General features: G+C 44.1%; 1 protein-coding gene across 1 annotated transcript in view; it reads right to left on the bottom strand.

Annotated features, from left to right (window-relative positions):
• ABCA12 (ATP binding cassette subfamily A member 12) overlaps positions 1–22191 on the bottom strand; it is a 142762-nt gene that overhangs the window by 33511 nt on the left and 87060 nt on the right. Inside the window, exons 34-41 of the mRNA XM_035138968.3 lie at positions 21588–21720; positions 17906–18158; positions 16015–16101; positions 13828–13921; positions 11102–11229; positions 10131–10218; positions 7375–7480; positions 2288–2342 (exon numbers count right to left, since the gene is read on the bottom strand). Coding sequence (XP_034994859.1) covers positions 2288–2342; positions 7375–7480; positions 10131–10218; positions 11102–11229; positions 13828–13921; positions 16015–16101; positions 17906–18158; positions 21588–21720 — 944 coding nt within the window. The remainder of the gene's footprint in view (positions 1–2287; positions 2343–7374; positions 7481–10130; positions 10219–11101; positions 11230–13827; positions 13922–16014; positions 16102–17905; positions 18159–21587; positions 21721–22191) is intronic.

The following is a 22191-nucleotide window of genomic DNA, read 5'->3' as shown; positions in this document are numbered from 1 at the left end:
AGGGCAAATCGGAAAGAAAAAAAATGGCCACCGGCAGGAGAAAATAACAGAGGGAAATGGGAGACGAAGTGCTACGGGGGACCACCGGGAAAAGGTAAGTAAAAACGGGGGTTTTCCGAGGAAAACGGGGTACTTGGCAGCTATGATTGCCGCCAATAGTAAGTGTAGCAGAAAAGACATGGGAGGTTTCAGTTCTAGTCAGCTCAAGATTCAATTCTGGACCTGCCAATGCCATTGGACTCATTCATTCATTTAATTAATTTATATACTGCCATTCATCTGAGAATCACAAGGCAGTTTACAGTATAAAAACACAAAAATACGTAAAATCAAAGCACTTCCTCCACATTTCTATGGCCTAGCTCTCACAGGTGTGCTAAGCCTCTACAGCAGGCATCCCCAAACTGCGGCCCTCCAGATGTTTTGGCCTACAACTCCCATGATCCCTAGCTAACAGGGCCAGTGCTCGGGGAAGATGGGAATTGTAGTCCAAAACATCTGGAGGGCCGAAGTTTGGGGATGCCTGCTCTACAGTATTCTGTTCTATACCACTTCAGAATCCAGGTGAGGGAAATCACCTCCTGCATTTTTTTAAAAAAAAACCTCTCTATAGAAAACTTAGTTATCAAAGAGAGGTCTACTGCAGGGGTCCCCAGACTTACCGGCGTTTGGGCCGGTTCCCACTGCGCCGATTGCGCGGCGGGCCAGAGGACGGGGGAGCGCGCGCCTGTGCGGGCCGGGGAGTGCGCACCTGTGCGCATGCCAGGGTGGAAAAAGCGCCGAAAATCCATTGTGCGCATGCGTATGGGCCTCCCCCGACCCGGAAGTGCACCAGAAATGACCTCTTCTGGGTTGGGAGAGGCCCATACGCATGCGCACAAAGGATTTTCGGTGCTTTTTTCCTAACCCGGAAGAGCGCTGCCGTGCTGCGCGCCATAAGAGCGGGTGGCGGGGGGGCGGCGGGGGGGCGGCGGGGGCCGGATTGGCAGGCCAATTGGGCCGCATCCGGCCCCCGGGCCGTAGTTTGGGCACCCTGGTCTACTGGCCTAGTTTGCTGCCTAACACCCTAGTTTCCTATGCACAGGGGTTTATTATTTATTTTGCATCAGCGAACAACCAGTCATGTCAACTTCCACCTGCAGTCTGAGCAGTGAATCTCAGAAAGAAATTTACCATCTCAGTAAGATCTAAGTCTGGGATTTCCTGAACATATCTGGAATCCAGCTGTGTCCAACAGTGTCCAGGCAGAAATTGGGAAGATGTCCAGGAAAATCCGGATGTATGGCAGCCAATGTCGGCAGTGCTGTTTTTGCTGATTTCCCCTTAAAGTAGCTTCTTATGCTATAGTGTAATGCACTGACACATGAACTAGGAACTTTATTTCTTTATGTTTTCATGCTGTGAACCAGCCTGAAGTCTACAGATGAAGGACAGTATACAAATCTAATAAATGATGATGATGATGATGATGATGATGATGATGATGATGATGCAAGGCTGCTATTGAGCCCTAGACTCTCGGGCCTAGAGAATTCTGCCCGCTGTTGTAAATAAACTCCAGTGGGGTTCAAAGGCAAACTATGAGAGAAGGCCAGTTCTATGATTTTTCTGCCCACTTTTTCAAATGAAAAAGCAGGCCACAAAAAATAAAACGAGGAAATGGGGTTGGGGGAAGGAAGTGGAAAGGAACCTTTTCCTTTCCTGCAATTAGTTTGCTCAAAATTGCCAGCCCCCCCCACGCCACTGTGATTTTTTAGAAGAGAAGCAGCAGGGAGGGGAAAGGGTTAAGCAGCCCCTCCCATGGCTTTTCCTCCACCCTTCACAGCAGCCCTACCCCCTCGGCTGCATGTGCATGCATGCACACACTTTTTGTGGTCAATTAGGTTGCTAAATGTCAAAGTAAATGTCCCATATAGATTCAGAACAAGGTGCAAAACTTTTGTTAGTAGAATTTCTCAGCAAAAATGTTCCGGAACCAAGACAGTGGAAAATATTGGACTCAGGAGTAGTAGCTTGACTACTAGACTCAAGTCTGTCTTATGGGGAAATTGCTCCCAAGCAATTGCCACCGCCTGTCTTCACAAATTTTAAACTATCCCATTGTGCTTTTATGTCAGCTCTGCTTAGTTCTGGTCAGACTGACCTAGGATGTCCTGCAAGTTCTTAAATCTCGGGGATTTGCTTATGCTTAGCCACTGCATTTTCGTTTGCGGGGGCACACTTGGTTCACTACTCTTGACTTACAGTTTAAATTCCATAGAAATAAATAATAAAATCAACTTCTTACATGGCTTGTTCTTGACTCTCTCCACCAGGATAAGGATGAGCAACGACTGAGATGCCTACACAAAAAAACAATAATTAGGTTTTTCTTCGACTGACCATTGAACACAAGTACTAGCTGAGGAGCAGGAAGGTCAACAGCAGTCTATTTATGTTCTGAATGCCATGGTATTTCATCTTGGGCAAGCCATTAGGTATAACCATTAGGTATTTTTAATAGTATTTGTTACCATCATTTATCCAAGGAATGATCTGGCAAGCCTATATCACCAGTGAAGTTAAGGGTCAAAGCAGGTGTTATGATGACAGACCTAACTTGAGTTCTACTAAACCTCTATAAAGCAGGAGATGCAATTGAAAATAAAGCTCAAGTGGGCAGGAGGAGGGAACTGAAGTCTCCTTCCAGCCACGCTTTTCACCCTGACACTACTGCCCAGTACAGCTCTTTCTTTCATGGCAGGGATAGCTTCTGGTTTTGGAGCCCTGCTTTGATCAGGGGTGGGTGGGAATGCAGCTAGGATGCAGCAGCTACAGAGCAAAAGGAGCTGACTGAGTGCAGGATTCAGCTCCCCTTCCCTACTCCTCCTCCCCATCCTGTACTTTCAACCGAATTTACAAGAATTTGGATGCACTGCACAACCAATTTTAGCAATGGGTTTCCAATGTCATGTGCTGTTTTATTCTGGGGAGCTCTAGCTTTTATTAGTGATTAGAAGGAAGTCCCCTGGAAGTCGCATATTAATCACTCTTTCTAAATGAAAAGCAGAATACAAGGATAATAAAGGTAAAGGTAAAGGGACCCCTGACCATTAGGTCCAGTCGTGACCGACTCTGGGGTTGCGGCGCTCATCTCGCATTATTGGCCGAGGGAGCCGGCGTACAGCTTCCAGGTCATGTGACCAGCATGACAAAGCCGCTTCTGGCGAACCAGAGCAGCACACGGAAACACCGTTTACTTTCCCGCTTGGAGTGGTACCTATTTATCTACTTGCACTTTGAGGTGCTTTCGAACTGCTAGGTTGGCAGGAGCTGGGACCAAGAAACGGGAGCTCACCCCTCGCAGGGATTCGAACTGCCGACCTTCTGATCAGCAAGCCCTAGGCTCTGTGGTTTAACCCACAGCGCCACCTGCGTCCCTACCATAGCTGCCAAGTTTTCCCATTTCTCGCGAGGAAGCCTATTCAGCATAAGGGAATTTCCCTTAAAAAAGGGAGAACTTGGCAGCTATGGTCCCTACAAGGATAATAACCAAGGTTTATTTGAGGCATCTGAAGACTGGTTCTTGGAGAGAAAGCCACAAGAACAACCTTAGCTGTGTCTCTTTTTTTTAAAGCACTCCATTCTTAGATCTATAGGGATCAAAGTGGTGGTAGGAATAGAAGTTAGGACGGTGAGGGCACTTGGAGCTAGAACTCAATGGACTGGAATAGTGGAGCATTTGGAGACAATGAATGGGTGCAAGATGGGGATAGGTGCAGGAGCCAGAGAATATAACAGGAGCCAGCCAGGTGTGGTCTAGGATGGACTAGGGAAAACATGTAATTATGGCATGTGTTCAGAATAGGTGGCATGGGTGATCCAGCTGTTTTTGCACCAGGTGAAGGTGCCATCATTATGCATGATGGTGGAGTCTCCTTCTTTGGAGGTCTTTAAGCAGAGGCTTGACAGGCATACCGTGTTTCTCCTAAAATAAGACACGTCTTATATTTATTTTTCTTTTAAAAAAATACATCGCGGCTTATTTTCGGGGGATGTCTTATTGTTACGTATGGTACGGGGCTTTCTTGCACCGCCCGCTGAGCCTGCTGCTGGGTCCCAGGGCTTCATGCGGCACGGCTGTGGCTGCTGCCGGCTCCTGCCGGGTCCTGAAGCATCGCGCGCCACCCGCTGCTGGGTCTTGGGGCTTCACGCAGCGCAGTGCGGCGCGGCTGAGGCTGCTGCCGGCTGCTGCCGGCTGCTGCCGGCTCCTGTGGCTTCGCGCGCCGCCCGCTGCCTGGTCCTGGGGCTTCGTGCAGCGCGGCGTGGCTGGGGCTGCTGCCGGCTCCTGCCGGGTGCTGCGGCTTCGTGCGCCGCCTGCTGAGCCCGCTGCCGGGTCCCTGGGCTTCACGCGGCGCGGCTGGGACTGCTGCCAGCTCCTGCCGAGTCCTGCGGCTTCGCACGCCGCGCCATACCGCATGAAGCCCAGGGACCCGGCAGCGGGTGGCGCGTGAAGCCGCAGGACCCGGCAGCGGGCGGCGCGCGAAGCCGCAGGACCCGGCAGGAGCCAGCAGCCTCAGCCGTGCCGCGCGAAGCCCCAGGACCCGCTGCTGGGTCCCTGGGCTTCACGCAGTGCAGCACGGCGCGGCTGGGGCTGCTGCCGGCTCCTGCCGGGTCCTGCGGCTTCGCGCGCCGCCCGCTGCTGGGTCCTGGGGCCCGTTCAGCCGGAGCTCCGCGCGTCGCTGTGCTGGGGCTCGGCGCAGCGCGCGCTGCTGCGTTTGCCGGCTCGCTCTGGGTCGTCCCGCTGGCTCCCCCAACACGTCTTATTTTGGGGGGATGTCTTACATTTTTTGGCCTTCAAAAGATCATGCCATGGCTTATTTTAGAGGGACGTCTTATTTTAGGAGAAACACGGTATGTCAAGAATGCTTTGATGGTGTTTCCTGCTTGGCAGGGGGTTGGACTGGATGGCCCTTGTGGTCTCTTCCAACTCTGTGATTCTATGATTCTACTCCACTCAGAAAAAGAAGATCCTTTACTACTTGTAAGAATTAAACTGACCAGATGAAAGATACCAGAGTGGAAGAAAACCATCAGCTGCATTTTGCAAAAATCCATAAAATCAAAAATATCCAGAGTGATCAAGCATGATAAAGGGAGAGACTGCCACCTTCAACTCTTAGATTTTGCATGGGTTTGAAATTCCAACTAAACATCAGGAAGAACTTTCTGTCAGGAAGAGTGTGGCATTTCACCTCTAGGGGTCTAGCAAGAGTTAAATTACAAGGGAGGTAAATGGCCAATGGGAGCTCTCCAGGCAGAAGCAAGGGTATATAAGGAGATAAGAGGGAGGAGAGCTGATGGGAGTTGATGAGAGAGGGGGAGAGGATTTTGAGATAGAGAGAGGGTTAGAGAAGCTAGTGAGGTGAGCTGTGGTGCAGAATCTGAAAGAGTAATAAGAAGGGAACTTCAGTCAGGGAGGAAAAGGGGAGAACTAATACTAAAGGTTAAGTTTAAAGAAAAGTACTTGAGAAACCAATAAGAATTTATATGCTTGTAAGATCATCACCTAAAATAAACTTATTTGTTTGGTTCACTTTTCATCTGACTGGAATCCATTATTGGTGTGCCACTACACAGACTTACTGGTTGGTGGCAGCAAGGGAAGAAAATAGGCGAGGGAGGTACTGGGTCAAAAGACCATTAAACGTCCGGGGCCCTTTACCGGTGTATCTCGCCACAAAGAGCTATTTGACATTGGAACAGACTCCCACAAGAGGTAGTGGACTCTCATTCCTTGGAGGTTTTTAAGCAGAGCTTGGGTGGCCATCTGTCATGGATGCTTTAGCTGAGATTCCTACATTGCTGGGGTTGGATAGAGACTTTCAGGGTCTCTTCCCACTCTACAATTTTATGATTCTATGGGCTAATTGTATTATTTTATGTAATTACATTTTTTTAAAAAAACAACAACCTTTAAATGGGAAGTATGGTGCAGTAGTTAAGAGTTTCACACAAGGAATGGGGAGACTTAAATGAAATCCCTATTTAGGTATGAAGTTCCTTGGGTGACCTTCAAACAGTCAAGTACATCTAAGAATAGCTGTGAGGAAAGAATTGGACTGGGGAAGAGAACGTTGTACATAGCCCTAAACTTCTTGAAAGGAAGGTGAGATATAAATGTAATAATAGCATTTTCAAATTCTAAGTATTTTTTAAAACATAAAATGTAAATTTCTTTCCTTAACATTTATACATTTATACAAGAGCTGAAATGAGGCATGCAGGTGGGGGGCAAGGGGGGGTTGATCTCTTAACATATTTTGAAATCACTGCAGTGCCAAGTGCTTATGTGCCATCCATTCTTATTGGGGTCCTGGCTGACATTTGTTCTTTTAGAGGGGGAAACCTGTTTTGTTTTCTGCAGTTGGGGTAGGCTTTTTAAAATAGGTTGCCAATATGGAATAGCAGGATATTTCTTGCAGTTCATTGCAAAAACAAAAAAAACCCACCAACCCCAAAATTTCCCCTTAAGTGCAGTGTTTCATGCCCCAATCAAGGAATGAAAGCAATTTCTAGTTCAGAACAAGATGCACAAATAACTAGAAAGCAATCCCCCCACCTGCAATCAAAAATAAAGAAGATACAGTTTGACTAAGCTGTTAATGCTCCTTCACTATAAAGCCATTTTCCTTTTACTGCAGCTTAGGCTAGAAGTCAAAATTTCCATTTCAATACATATTTTTTTAGGCTTGGAAGGCAAAGAAGCACAATATACATAAGTTGAAAGCCATAATGATTTGCTTAGTGTCAGTGTAAAAAGCTCTTTTTATGTGGTTTTTTTAAATACATGAAGCTTAAGTCAGAGCTCAAAAGCAGGATTGCCACCTATTTCAAATTGCTGAAATGACAGTGAACTTTCATCTGGCTATTTCAATGGTTCTTAAGCTGTCATTTATTTGTCAAAGCAACAAACGACTTTGGCTGCTTGAAAGGTGCCATGGAGAAAATACCATCAATTCTGTCTCCATCTAGGTTTCAATAAGCCTGACCTATCTAAAGTTACAAGTTCACAGCATACTTACCAGTTCCAAGTGCTTGAATGAGTTTAAATGAAAAGACTGAAAACAATTCCTGCTTGATCTAGGGATGTGAGTCTTAAGACAATGTTTACTAATTAGTTTTGTCTCCAGCAGCACATATTAAGATCATAAAGGAAAGAAGTGTAACTGATGCCCTGAAAAGCCTAAAAATTGGACAAGCCATTTTGCTGTTTTACGCCAATCATTCTTAATGGGCATGAATAAAAGTGTTATGCTTTACAATGTCACAATTCATTAGGCAATAGGCAGAAAAGAAAGCCTCTCAACCTGCCAAGGCCTGTTGAGCACCTACCATATTCAGAAGAGTTTTCTTTTGGCAAGTTAGCACGGAGAATGAAGTTATTCAAGCTGTTAAGGTAGGCGGGGAGGCTGTGATAACCTTCAGGATTATACCAGACCTATATTTAAATTTGAGAGACAAAAGCAACAGGGAAGAATAATTTTTTATTTTTATTTTTGCTTTTAATAAGATAAGGTTCTTCACCCACCATGCATATGGCCTGTGTGTTTTCTACTCCCTGCCCAATGCCACCAAACAAGGTGCACTTGTGAATGGTAGTTTCCAGTAACACATATATCAGTGCCAGGATGCCACCAAACAAGCTTCTCAGGTCTCTCTCTCTGTGTGTGTGGGTGTGTGTGCGCGTGCGCGTGCGTGCGTGCAGTGGCGGAGGAAGAGGAGTGCGGGGGAGCGCACGCCCCCGGCAGCGCGATCCCGGTGGGGTGCCATCGTGGCTCCCCCCCTGCTCACGCTGGGTGGGGTGCCATGCCCCTGCAGGCGGCGCACCACACCCACAGGATGCGCGCCACGGCCCTTTGGGTAGCGCACCATGCTCCCAGGACGCACACCAGCCCCGCCCCTGCCTGCTGTCTGCCACCCCCGGTGCTGGAGCATGAAGCTCCGTCACTGTGTCTGTCTGTCTGTCTGTCTGTCTCTGTCTCTCTCTTTGTGTGTGTCTTTTGTTGTTGAGGGATTTATGGTATTTCCCTCACAGGCTGTGCCCCTGAACACAATTCATGAACTGTAATCTCTTCCATGTACTGCCTTTCTGCACTTTCCTGTATTATCTTCGCAGTTGCTACTCAGAAGTGCCTCAAACATTGACCTTGAGTGATGTTCTGAACTGTGGGGTTTTTTTTTTTTTACCGTGTTAGTACAGAAAGCAGCCTAGATATTTTCCTATTCCATCCAGTAACTGAACAACAACAGGGCACCCCACTCAGCTAGGAGGCCCACTAGGTGGTCTTGAGCAAGGCACTCAGTCTAAACTTTCTCTTAGGCTTTCTGTAAAAATAAAATTAATATTGGTGCTCTGAGTTCCTTGGAGGAGAAAATGAGCTATAAATGTACCTGGGCCTGTAATTTCACAACGCTTTCTTGGGAATGAATGCCACTGACGTCAGTGCGACTCAGTTCCGACTGAGTAACATTCATGGGATTAGACTGAAAAGGACCCCCAATTTAGCAGAGTCCTGATACTTATTCCAGTCACATTCCCTCTTTCAATATATGGTGCTAACAAGGGGCAGAAATAGCTATAAGCCCACTGGACTGTGATCTCAGACTTTTCAGCTTCCTGCCTCAGGAAACCCAGGTCTCAAGTCCTGAAGATGTCAAATGATCTAGAATCAGTCAGGAAGAGCCATAATCCAGGACTGCTATAAGATGGGGGTCTGGAGAGGCGCTTTCAAAGATTCACTCAAGAGCACAAAAAGACAATAAATATGAAACGTCTTTTTTATGGAACTATTTTCAGAACATGGTGGCTACACTTCTGCCTTAAAATAAATTTCAAGTATCTTGACAGGCTTCACCCCTCCTATGCTTCTTTTGCTACAGGCTGCAGCTATGTATCCCTTTACGCAATGATTTTTATTTGTTATAATAAAAATGTTATTGATACAAGGAAAAAATGACCAATACAAGAGCCTGTTCCAAGTGTAGAACAGGCAAAGGGGAGCCTAGTCTGCTTCATACAATGTAAAGTGCAGTTTTTGTCACACGGTTTTCATTCTTTCCCTCCCTGCACCACAAACCATCTTGTTAATCTAGTAAAGAAGCGCGAGAGTGGCTGGAGAAAAAAGACAGCTGAATGAAAACAGACAAAAAGAAATTAGCTTAGTTGCAATTTGATGTGCCAGGTAAAATCACCAGTTTCAAAACAGATTTCTTGATTACATGCAATTCTGGGGAGTTTCTGAAATACTTTAGTATTTAAACTGATACCTGTTTCCTCACCACACCAGAAAGAAAGCAGTCCCTATTTCGTTGGTTTATTACAAGCCCCTAGTTATTTTTATTTAAGTGCTGGTTACCTATCACAGGGCCAACCCAAGACATTTTGCTAACTAGAAGTGAAGGGAATATGGCACCTCCCTTCACATTTTGTAAACAGAAGTCAATTGGACTGGCAGCTACTTCAATGTTGGGAATGGGTCAGAATCCCATGCTACACCTGAGAGTAGCTGAGGGCTACCTTACTCCTTGAGGGCACTAGGAGAAGGGGACGACAGAGGATGAGATGGTTGGACAGTGTTCTCGAAGCTACGAACATGAGTTTGACCAAACTGCGGGAGGCAGTGGAAGACAGGAGTGCCTGGCGTGCTCTGGTCCATGGGGTCACGAAGAGTCGGACACGACTAAACGACTAAACAACAACAACCTTACTCCTCAAGGCATGGCACACTCTCTTTTCCAGCAACATGGCCCACTCAACCTGGTATCCACTTGCTCAAGCAAATGTGTCAATGCAACAATAGGGTTGCCATAGGTCCTCTTTTTCCAGGAAATGTCCTCTTTTTCCAGGGTAGAGTCATCCTAGTGATCCATAGCTAAAGGTAGAGGTTGGCAAATGCGTCCTCTTTTTTGCTCTTCAAAATATGGCAACCCTAGCATGTAACCCATGAGCAGGTGTGCATGTACAGGCACAGGTCCAATAATTTCAAAGAATTTACCCTGACCATCACTTAGTTGAATATAATCCAATGTTCCAACCAAGAAACTGCTTTTCTAGATTTTCATTCCATATTTTCACAACTGCAGTTTACCTTAGTTATTGTCCTGTTAGCAGGCACTGGAGTTATATCAAACTTCAGGTCATTAGTCAAAGGCAGTCCAAAACTCCAACCACCATACCTAGAGGGGGGAAATAAATATGCCTCAGAAAATACACAGTACAGTCATAAGTTACATGATTGCCTCATTCCTTAAAGGTGGGTGAAACTCTGAGGCTCAGCAGCCCAATCATACCATGTACAGCAATGGTTGCACAAGTACTTACATTAAGGCAATGCCAAGCCAGCACATTAAAATCTTAATGAAGAATAACAATTTCAAATGGTTTTTAGTGATTTTCTTTTATTTTTAGATTTGCAGGATTTTAACCATCTCCTACAGTGAAAGCAGAGCCACAATATTTACAATTCTACATTTACAAAACCCAGTATCTGCAAATGTTATAATAAATTAATGAATAAAATAAAAATTATTTATGCATTTTCCTGCTTTTTTTTTTTAAAAAAAGGGTAGTTGTACAATTTTCTCCTTTTCAAAATAGAAATGTTTAGATTCCTAAAATATTCTAGAGCAAGCCTGATCCCCTTCAACCATGTCTGGCATCATGTCATTCATACATTCTGGCTTGCCAGAACTTTAAGAAATGTGACCTGGTTTTTCTCGGGGATGTAGAGTCAGGAGAACAGGGCACTATAGAGATAAACTCCACACAGCAGTTTCCCTAATGTTGGTGACTTCAGCTGTCATCGTCATAATCTCTTGACATTGGTTATGTTGGCTGAGGTTGATGGAAGTTGTAGTCAAAAACACATTGCCCACACCTCCCCTATCTACTGGGAGCACAATGCAGATGCCTCAACCCTTTTAATCAAAATTAAATACACAGCACACTTGTAAATTAACTCCAATGACCTGACAACTGGAGACAGCATAATAAAAAGGGTTTACTAAAAGAATCAAATGGTGAAAAAATAAAGAGGGTTTAATAGAATAAGCAATGTACCTCTTCTGCACAAAGTCTTTGGCAGTCACTAGAAGGTATGTCTCTACATCATGGCCAGTAAGGTTGTAAATTGTCCGGGAGAAGAAAGTTCTCTTGTGAGGTGGAGAAAAGTTAACTTTCGGACATTTCTAGGAACCAAAAAGAAATTTTTAACTCTTTTAGCTAAAAATCATATAGTCTTGGCAAATAAATATTATGTACAACTCACTTTATTGTTCCCATATAACTTGTCATACATAGTACACATCATAAAATTTAGCTTCAAATATGTTTCTTGTTTTAAAGTTACCCCATTCAGGACCAGGGAGTCCTCCACACCTGCCCCTCCCCCCAAAACAGTACTTCTGTCTTGTCAGGATTCAACTTCAATCTGTTAGCCACCATCCATCCTCCAACTATTTCCAGGCACTCACACAGGACATTCACTGCCTTCGCTGGTTCCGATTTTAAAGAGAGGTAGAATTGGGTATCATCCGTATACTTGCATACAAATCACCTGATGATCTCTCCCAGAGGCTTCATATAGATGTTGAAAAGCAAGGGGGAGAGGATGGAGCCCTGAGGCACCCCACAAGTGAGAGCCCAGGAGTCTGAACACTCATCCCCCAACACTACTATATGCACACCATGGCATTGCTGCTACAGCCCCTGTTAACCCCAGGCTTAAGGACAACACAGAAGGATATTCTTGGTTTATATGGCACCCTCTCAATCATAGGAAGTACGGTCTATTTGGAGCACATAATTCATTCCTCCTTTACTCTCTTCCCTTCACTCAGTGACACACATGCACAGTGCAGACCAGACTGGAAGTGTCATTAATTGTGTAAGTGCAATGAATGCCCAGATTTTTGTTATGTATGTGGCAGCCAAGGGAATACATGAGAAGCCCCCCCCCAACAATGAGGTGGGGTGATCATGAAATCTTTATTACGGCCAAAGGCCCACAATATAATCTTATGCAACACAATGTACAAAAACACTGGGCAAGACAGGATAAAATAAAGCAAGAGTAAATAAAGTTAAAAAAAAACGTAAAAAAAATTCAATACATATAAACAGATATAATTTGCAAGAATTCCTTGGCTAAAATAGATGGAACAGTACATTTGTTTCGACAAATTTCCACTATAAATCGGGGAATAGAACAGATTTTCAGTAATCATGAATTTAACCATTTTTCCTTTTGTATGAGAGAACTATAACCAAATATCTTGCTACTAGCAGTGTCTGTTCTGCTAGAGTTGCTGTCTTGTAGCAGATATGTTAACTGAGACTCCAAGTTCTCAGTCAAACTTTCTGTTATTAAGGGAAGTAGAAATCTGGTCCGGGGTGAGGTGGGGTGAGTGAGGGGCAGGGAAGTTTGCATTATCCATTCCCTGTCATGGTTCCATTAGGGTGGAGCAGTGTGTGTCACATGACCTCCTGTACACCTCCTAAGCTAACCAGCTGCACTCCGAGGGGTGGAGGACACTGTTCAAGTCACCACCGCCGTACTAAAGTTCACCTGCAGGCCCACTTAGCTTCTGAATATGGCATGACATGTACGGCGCGGTGGGGGGGGTGTGCGTCTTGTATTTTGCCTCAGGCAGCAGAATGTCTTGGGAGAGGTCTGCATGCTGTCAACAAAAATGCATTTTTGCCAACGGGAGCTTCCTTTGAAATGCAAGTAGCAGCTTCTGAGACAGGATTCTTTTCTCCTTTTTTTTGTCAGGACTATGGCAATTCCATGCCCCACCCTTATCAGCCTTCCCGAAAATGTGCACAATGATTGCACACACAAAATTCTGCACACAATAGGATTTAAGCATACCCAGGGATAGCCAAAACATTGGAGAGAGAGGACAGGTGAGATGAATTCCCACCTAAGATCACTATATACTGCCAAGTGCAGTGTTAGGCCTAGGAGAAGCCCTTGGAAGTCAAATTATATCTTTCCTCTTTTGGTTGAAGACCAGCCTTGAAAGCACTAGAGTCCAACACTCAGCTTTAATATCTTCCACTGGCAAATGCAATTCCCTTATTTACAAAAGGGCTTCCAATGAGATTAAGATCACAGTCCATTCTGTTATGGAGCAATTCCCACTGAGACCAGTGGGATCGGGCTGTGATGCTGTGCCTACATTTAGGCAGCCTAACTGTGCATAGAATTACAACCAAAGGCTCTAAACCCACACAGCATTATTTTTAAATAAGTTCAACTGAATTTAATGGATACAGGTAGGTAGCATGTGCATAGGATTGGACTATGAAGCAATTTCAATCCATGAACTCTGTTTTAGCTTGTTTGTGGGTGAACCAGCTCTGTGTTTGTCCAGCATTCAACACACCAAGCCTCCTTGGAGTCTGCAGCCTTCCCCAACTTGGTGCCCTCCAGATGTTTTGGGCTACAACTCTGCTGCCTGGGACTGATGGGAGCTAAAGTTCAAAATATTTGGAAGCTCCCAGGTTGACGAAAGTTGAAAGAATATAATAAAAAAGAAGCATATCTGTTCATACCATAATTGGTTCCCGACTAAAAAAGACTGAAAGCACAGCCTTATTTTCAATTCCAGGTAGTGACAGACAGTGGACAGTAACTCCTGTCACCAATTTATCCAACGTATGTAGCCAATGTTCAAATATGCAACCCTTGGAGCCAGCCGTTTGCTGCTGAACAAGTCCCACAAGTCCCTGATGTTTATTTCATATTTATCTCCTCTCATTGAGTTTTAATTTAACGTTACCTGTCTGTTGTCTGTGCAGTTGCAGGCAGAATACTGAGCACTCTGGTTCCCACTGAACACCCACTCGCCAGGCTCGCCTTCCTTGAAACATGCTCTGAAAATAAGCAGATTTAACACTGACATTTCCTGTTGGCAGGTGTGCAGATGACACATGGTAAGAAGGTGGCAGATTCCTATTTAATGCAGGGCACTTGGCCAGAGATCGCCTTTATTTATTGATTCTCCTGAGAGCCCCCAACAAATCCCACTCGCTTCAAGGGGAGCGAAGTTCACGCAGCCTGTCTAGTTCTTAATGGTTCTGCCTATTGCTCTGTCAATCTCTTTTCAGCCATTGAATTGTGATATTGATTGCAAAGGTCTAATGAGACTTGCTTTAAATTCCTTAGCAAGAAACTTTAGAAATTAACATTAAAATAACAACATTTTCTTGAATGCAGAAGGGAGCACAAGCCCTGAGGCATTGCATGGGTAAAGCATTAATTGGATAATCCTGCGATACTTGCTTAATAATGTGCAGTCTGCACTCTGCACAAATACTTCCCTAAGCAACAGAATCGTGCTTCCTTCCTATTACCCTAAAAGGCAAAATCTTTAGCCCAGCTCCTGTATGGCTCTCAAATCGGACCTTCTGCCAATCTTAAGACCCTTGAAACAGTACAATCAAAATTTTTAAGATCAGTATTCGGTACCCCAAAGAGCACACCTAATGCAGTGTTAAGGCAAGAGGCAGGACTTCCCAGAGTGGAATTAAAAGTCTGGGAACAAGCAATATCCCTCTGGTTGAAAATCCATTACAATCCAAAGGGAATGTTACCTCATTTCCTGGCCGAAGTTCCCTATCCACCCTGGCTTATGCAAATAACTAACAAGATCAAACAAATTGGCGTAAATCCTGAAGATCTTTTTAATGGAACTCTGAACAAGGCAAAAATAATTATTACTCAGAGAGTTTACGATGTTGAATTACAACAAGAAGATGCCTTACTCCCGGAGAATTATAGATGTCTAAAATCGTGGCCTAATTTTACAGCTGCCCCTTACTTATCTAACATCACTAACGAAGCTTATAGATGGGCCTTCTCTAGAGCCCGCTTTGAGGCAATGCCCTCAGCAGTGCTGTACGGCAAATTTATGTGGGTACCAATTCATGAGCGCCTTTGCCCTTGCATGTTTAACAAGGTAGAATCTGTGACTCACATTCTTTTATTTTGTGAATTTTATAGTGAAGAACGAGCTTGACTTATTTTACCCTTTTTATCAAAATTTACACCCTTACAATATTATTTGGAATTTCCCTCCGAAATCTTATGAAAGTTCCTTCTGGAAGATTCCACAAGCCCAGTGTCATATGACGTGGCCAAATTCTGCACTTTAGCTATTAAGAAAGTCAATCCCTTCTATTGAATGACACATTGCAAATTCCTTTTGTGTAATTGTTCTATTTCTGGTGATGTTATTGCTGATTTTCTTTTGTTTGGAATTATGATATTCTGTATTGCTGGCTTTTGCTGTAATAAAAATTGAACTTGAGAATCGTGCTAAGTCGGTTCAGGGATAACCAGAAGCTACTGTCAAGGCCCAAGATGAAAGCCCATCATGCTTTCCCACACACAGCTCAGTCAGCCCAGATGAGACATGTGCATCAATAGGTGTGATACAGAATCTCCTACCCACCTTGGCTCACACCATCAATGTACGAATATTGCTTGGGCAGCTAAGGCTACAACCCCATACACTTTTACGTGTTAGTGAGCCCCCTTGGACAGGAAATCCGTGGCTGTAATCTATGCCTATTTTCTTCAGACTGAGTCACATTAAATGCAAAAAGTCTTGGGTTGCATAAAATTTATTGAATTATGTGGGCTTACTTCTGGGTGAATATGAATAGCATTGTGAGGAAGGTTTAAATTTTAGTTGAAGTCATTTGTCTTGCATCCAGGCACTGAACGCAGAATGGATACCAACAGAACCTTTCAAGTAAGTATGCTTTAAAATATCAGCCTTAGTAAATGCAAAACATTTTTAAAACTACATTCTTTAACAATCTGACGGTTGCTGGAGACCTGTTTCTAAGAACATCATAGCTTGGCAGATGGTGAAAGGGTTCCCTTAATGCCTGATGACTCTTAATTTCTGGCCACTTCCCTTCCCTGATTAGGAATTTAAAAGAAGAAAACAGCTACTTACAAAATACTTTTGTTCACGCATGTGCTATCTGCTCCAGGAAAAGAAAGCATTGAAGCAACCAGAGCATCAGTCGTTTCATTATAATTTCTAGGGTTTTTAAAAAGTACAAAAATTGTTAACTGAACTTTCATTAGAGTCAGAATAGCTGTATAGCATATAAGCTGAATAACATAAGCATAGTCAAAGTCAAACACTATTTTATATCCCACTGCATAAATCATGGAATAGATATGAAGTTTTGGCACAAAACAGGATCATTCGTTTGCTAGGTTCAAAGTTACACATATAAAACTAACGGTTTGTCATATAAAATTTTAGGCTGTGACCCTATAACCAGTTTGTGAGCAATTCTTCAATTATCTACCCTAAAGAAATTTTACTGTATCACTCAAAAGTCCCATTTCAAATGAGAACCAAGAACTTTTATCTCAGAAGCAAATTTCCCAGTTCTCATGTGTCTTTTTCAGGAGGGGACATTTTCTGACATGAGAGAGCACTCCAAAAAGTTTCTCTATAGTACACTGGAGTCATTCTTCTGAAGTGTTTCCCTGTAAATAGTCCCTGAAGGTGAATCCACAAACTGCTGCTTAGAATTCAATTCATCTTGAACTGAAGAAGCAGTTCAGCACAAGGAATGTGTTGATATAGAAATTCATTTTGAGGTGGGGGGGGGCAGGAAGGTGTATGCACAGTGATAGCAGTTTTCCTATCTGCCGGCCTTGTGCCAAAACTTTTGAAATCCAGAAGAATATAAAGTAGCAATTGAAAGTTTACTAAAGAGCTGCTGATATGAAAAGGTTTAGAAATAATTGTGATGCTCCGCATTTGTGCACTACTGAATTAAACTTTTAATGTTTCAAGGCTTCAAATCTGTGGAATTTGTCAGTCAAGAGATTTCTGGGTAATCTCTTCGATAGGTAAAAAACATTCAGAGATAATTTCTTAGTAGACCTAATCATATTGCTGAAGTGTGTGTGTGTGTGTGTGTGTGTGTGTGTGTGTGTGTGTGTGTGTGTGTGTACAGGTTGTCAGACTGGCAACCTAGAGCCTCTTTTGCCTTTAAAGCTGCCTCTGACAATTCATGAGCTGAGAGGCAACACCTGGCTGTGGCAACCATAGGGAGCTCATGTTCCTTACCAACAGGTGTAAGAGGAAGTGGACTACTGGGCCTGCAGAGTTCTGCTGTGTTGTTGGAGGACCCTGACACACACACAAAACCTGTGCTACTGCACTTTGCTGACCCAGCCTCTTAGGCCATCACTTGGTAAGCTGAGGCTCCCAGAGGCTTTCCCAACTCTAGAAAACACTGGATTACAGAATTTAATAAAACGTCTTCCTTTTGTCAACCCCCTCTTCCAACTGTCATGAGCCAGGAGTCAGTTTTGCCTGAAGAGGCAGAAGGCAGAATGGCTCCATCGGCAGCTGATCAGCCTTCAAGGACGCAGAGGAGAAGGCGCTGATGAGAACCGGCTGGCTTCAGCCTTCTTAAGCCGAGCTTCCAGCAGCAGTCAGGTGCTGGTAACAACGCTTTTAGTTCCATGCTGCTGCCTTCTCATCTTGACCTTTGACCCCCATGATCATCATATTCCCTGACCCCTGGACCATCTGAACGTGTGGATTGCTGTTCGCCCGACCCTAGGACTGGACCTGACTTCAGATGCTGACTCTCCAGGCAAGTACACCTCAGAGACTTCTGGTTGGCTGGCCTCCCACTCCACTGAGCTCTGCACGTTGTTGCTCAGCAACAAGAAACCACCAACTATATTCCTAGCATACCTCATTATGATACTATTTTTTGCCCCCAGACTAAGTCACTTAACCATATGGCAGATCTTGGCCATTATACCTGGTCCATAATGCTAGCTTTAATAACATAAAAAGGGATATTCACCCAAAGAAGTCTGTCTGCTTGGAGGAACCATACAAGGATGGGGAGAGGTGGAGCGCTGGATATTCAGCCACCTTACTTCTCAAGGTGCCGAGGCCCATGGCAGCAGTCACAAAGAGCACAGGAAGGACGACCTGAGCAATAAAGCCTTTCACATTGCGGCGTGTGTGATGGAACCTCTTAATGAGCAAAGCTGTGGCCTTCCTCAGCAAGAGACGAAAGCTGTTCGGCTTCATCGGCTTAACCAGTGCTTGGTCTATTGAGCAGAAAAGGGATGAACGAGATATATAAGTACTGAGCGATGCTCCCTCCTCACACTTGCATTCACCCAGTTTACCCGACCAAAACACGTGGGCTGGTTTAAAATGATGCTACTTCTCTTTTACTGATTGACATCAAAAATCCTTGATTTGGGGTAGCTTCTGCACCAGGGCTGCTTCCCTAGGAGAAATCTGTGCTGGAGCCACAAGCTTGATGGTCAGCCAAGAGTCCAATCTCATTGTCTAAAGCAATGCTTGAAGTCCTTCAGCTGTGCTTAAAGCAGGAGAAATGGAATAGTACCAAAAAATTACCATTTAAACAAAGTAAAAAAATAAATAAACGAGAAGTGGCTTACTAACGCTGCTGCTCCAATGCTCTAAACTGTAGAAACCCTCTGCTCAACCCCCTCCACGTGTATGAAGTTGCCCCTAGACCAGGGGCGCCATCTTCTTAAAGGGATTGAGGGGGCAACGTCATGACATCGCACATCTGAAGCTAGGGGGCAGAGCCGGCAGAGCCAAATGCCCCCTGAATATTGAGGGGGCTCAGCTCCTTCAAAAAATACTTGGGAGGGAGGGGCCAAAACTGCCCTGGCCCTTAGAAGATGGTGCACTCACCCTAGACCCACAGCCAAGACTGGAGGAAACCTACAAATTGTGGAAAGGTGCCAACTGACCCATCAGTATCACAAGAATGACATGAGAGGCAATAGAGACCGTTTTGTCATTTAGTTCAGTATTGCCTACTCTGACAGACAGTGGCTCTTCGGGATCTCTGGTATGCACATCATTTGCTGCTGGAAATTTTGTCTTTTTAACTGGAGGTGCCAAGGAGGGAGGTGCTCTGCCACTGATCTATGGTCTCTCAACTCATGAGATATGGCCGTCACAAAGTTATATGGGAAGGAAGCACGAAGAGCGCATTAGCTGGGAGGCGAAATTTAAAGGCTAGAAACGGCTCAGGCAAGGAAGATTCCCCTGGAGTTTGGCTCAACGCCTAACTCCAGAAAGGAGAAGGAAAGGTCAGTGCTGCTTAATTCATTTTCCTTGGCCTGAGGAAGAGCCTCAAGCCAAAAGCTCTGCGCTCCCTCCCAAATCATCCTGTGGTTGTTCAAAACACGATACCTATTAGTCTGTATTGTGCAATTGTAGCACTCACTGGACCCACTAATATTCCCAAATGCAATGAGAAGGGGGGAGGGTCATTGCAAAGTAACGATTGAAGGATTATGAAAACACAGAAGCAAAATTTCAGATTTCAATCTACATCTGCTGGCATTTTTACACTTTCTAGGTAAAATGTTCAACCTTTACAAACTACATCCATCGGCAATAAGCCATACTTTAAATTTGCACAAAGCAAGCTGCAGCTACAAGATAATAGTAATGGCAGCTACTCACAAACATTTCTGCCTATTTGTTCTACACAGGACTCCAAAAAAAGACAAGAACATTGTCTCTTAGTATGTAAAGATATAAAATTTGCCATAGTAGAAAGGGTGTGTCAGAAGGAAAAGGAATATATATTGTAATGTTTTTTATTAATGCAACATTTCTGTATGTAACTGTGTACTTTTGAACTATTTTCTTTTAAGTTGCCTGTTGTTGCTTCAGTTTTTTGTACACCACTTAGGGACATTTGAAATCTATTAAGCAGAATAGAAATTAAAACAGTCAAATCAAATTCTCAAACCTTAATTGAGGTGAAATGCTGCTATCCATGTTAGATTATCTACATTCGCACATAGAAAGTGCAGATCAGCTCTCAACCAGCCTGATTGAGAAACAGCCATGAAGCTGCATATATGTCACCACATCATGATTTTCATACCTTAAAACACTCATTTCATGTAGTCATAGGGCCAGTTCAGAACATGGAGCTCCTCCATAGACACAGTTGGGTGAAAAAAAGTGATGTCTGATCTGGCACAACCATGTGGATAGCAGTAATTCTTGTGAACAAATTGAGCCTTATTTTCTTTTACCCAACACATTTACCCATTTTTAATGCAACAAGATTAACCACTGGAAAGCAGCGCCAGTTATCAGTGTGGCCATGATGAGTCACAAGTTACTTTCTCCTCACAGCTGTATTTGTATTATTTGCTTGAAACTCTTGAGAAACTTTAGGGTACCGAACTAGCCAACAGAAAATAGGGTTTACCTAGTCAGTTATGATACTTAAATACTTAAGGTATTTAAGCCCTGGTTCTTTTCACGGAGGTAATTGTCCGAACATGGAGGCTCACATGATTTGCCCATTTTTATTTGTTTGCTAGGGGCCTTCTCTCTGAAATCTAATGTTTTCATGGAGGAATATTCAGTCAAGTGAGTGTCCACCTACATTGAAGAAGTACACTCCAGGCAGGAGTTTACCTCCTCAGTTGGAAGTAGGCCTATAATTCAAGCTGCTTTTTCAGGCACATGTGCCAGCAAAAGATTCTTTAAGCAACTTGCAGCTTCAGAGCTCTGATTTTATTTGGATGGTGGCCTCTGGTCCTAGCAAAGCTGGTTGCCAGTTGGGACTTGAATTGCTAGGTTTACAAATGAAGCAAAAGTTACACTTTAGCTCTCACCCCTTCACCAAATGGTTGACTGTGAAGGTGCCTATTGGGTCCTTTAAGACTGAATCCATATAAAGCTTATTTACTTGGAAAACCCCACCAAAATAAATGAGATGGAGTCCTCTATAAATGTGGCTACGATTGAGCTGTAAAGTTCCTTCACTATGGCAGATCTGTGACCCACCCAGTCAGTTTGATACACTTCCAGCTTGTCTAAACAGAGTAGTGGTCAAGGATCTAGGAGGCTGATGGGCTGCATTAATTTGCGGGTGATGGTTCATGAGTTTTGCAGGCCTGCATTACATCGTAGTTAGTGCAACTGCTCTTTCGTGCATGCTAGAAGCCTGAAACTTTTTAAGGGAAAACTGTACACTGGGGCAAAATTTCAGAGTCTTTATTTACCCTCTCCCCTTTGAAAGTTTTTTTGTCACAGCATAGGAAGCTGCCTTAGACTATGCCAGAGCATTGAACCATGTATCTCAGCACTGTCTACATTGACGGCCAGTGGCTGCCCAGGGATGCAGACAGGGTCTTTCCAAGTCCCTACTGCAAATGCTGGGCTTTGAACCTGGAACCGTCTACATGCAAAGCAGGTGCTCCGCCATTGTGATAGAGCCTAAGCATGGAAAAGTGGAGAAATGAGATAAATGATTTGACAGGTGCATCCACTATTCTTGGTTGGCAGGGGGAGCAAGTGTTCTAAGGTGTATTCCTGAGAATCCTCATACCGGTATTTGTAACGCACACACACCCCACCCCCAGTGGGGCCTGCCCTAGGAAACAGGAATCCTTCCTTAGCTAATGCTAGTTGACAATGTAGCCAATTATTTAGCTGCCAGGGACCTAATCATGGATAAATACCATCTTTCTCAGTGAAGTTATCGGCGTTCATGGAGAGATCGTCTGTCTCCAGATTGCAACTGGCTGCCTCTTGGGACAATTCCACATCAGCTTGTTCATCTTTTGCCTGGTCTTTGGTCAAATTGAGAAATACCTGCATAACGGCAAAACAAAAATACTTTTATTTCAGTTCCGTGAAGTCCTCTTACAGATGTAGAAGGGCGAAGAAGCCACAGCCCAGGCAAAATATTAAAAGCAGGTACAGGTGGGGGGGGGAGCACACAGGTGAACATTCTGTTACATGAGAACAGTGCCCATTCTTCTGACAACTGATAATTCTGCGAATTCAAAAATATTTCTGTGAATTCACTACGTATATATCTTTAAACAAACCTCTAGCATAAATCACCACTGAAACGAAACAAATGGGGAAACTGTGCAATTTAACTGAAAGACTGGAGTTATTCCTCCCTGGAGGAAAGAGCCTTGGACGTAAGTAAATAACCCACTGCCAGGGGTCGGAAAACCCTGCTGACCAATGGAGATACTGCTTGTACATGCTGGCATCTTTGCCACTGGCCAGCCATTGAGTCAATTTGCACCATCTTTTGCTCCATCTCTGGAA

The sequence above is a fragment of the Zootoca vivipara genome, chromosome 1 (assembly GCF_965207765.1).
Source record: "Zootoca vivipara chromosome 1, rZooViv2.hap1.1, whole genome shotgun sequence".
NCBI classification, from domain to species: Eukaryota; Metazoa; Chordata; class Lepidosauria; order Squamata; family Lacertidae; genus Zootoca; species Zootoca vivipara.
Note: the sequence above shows the minus strand (reverse complement) of the source record. Positions and strands in the feature narration are given on the sequence as shown.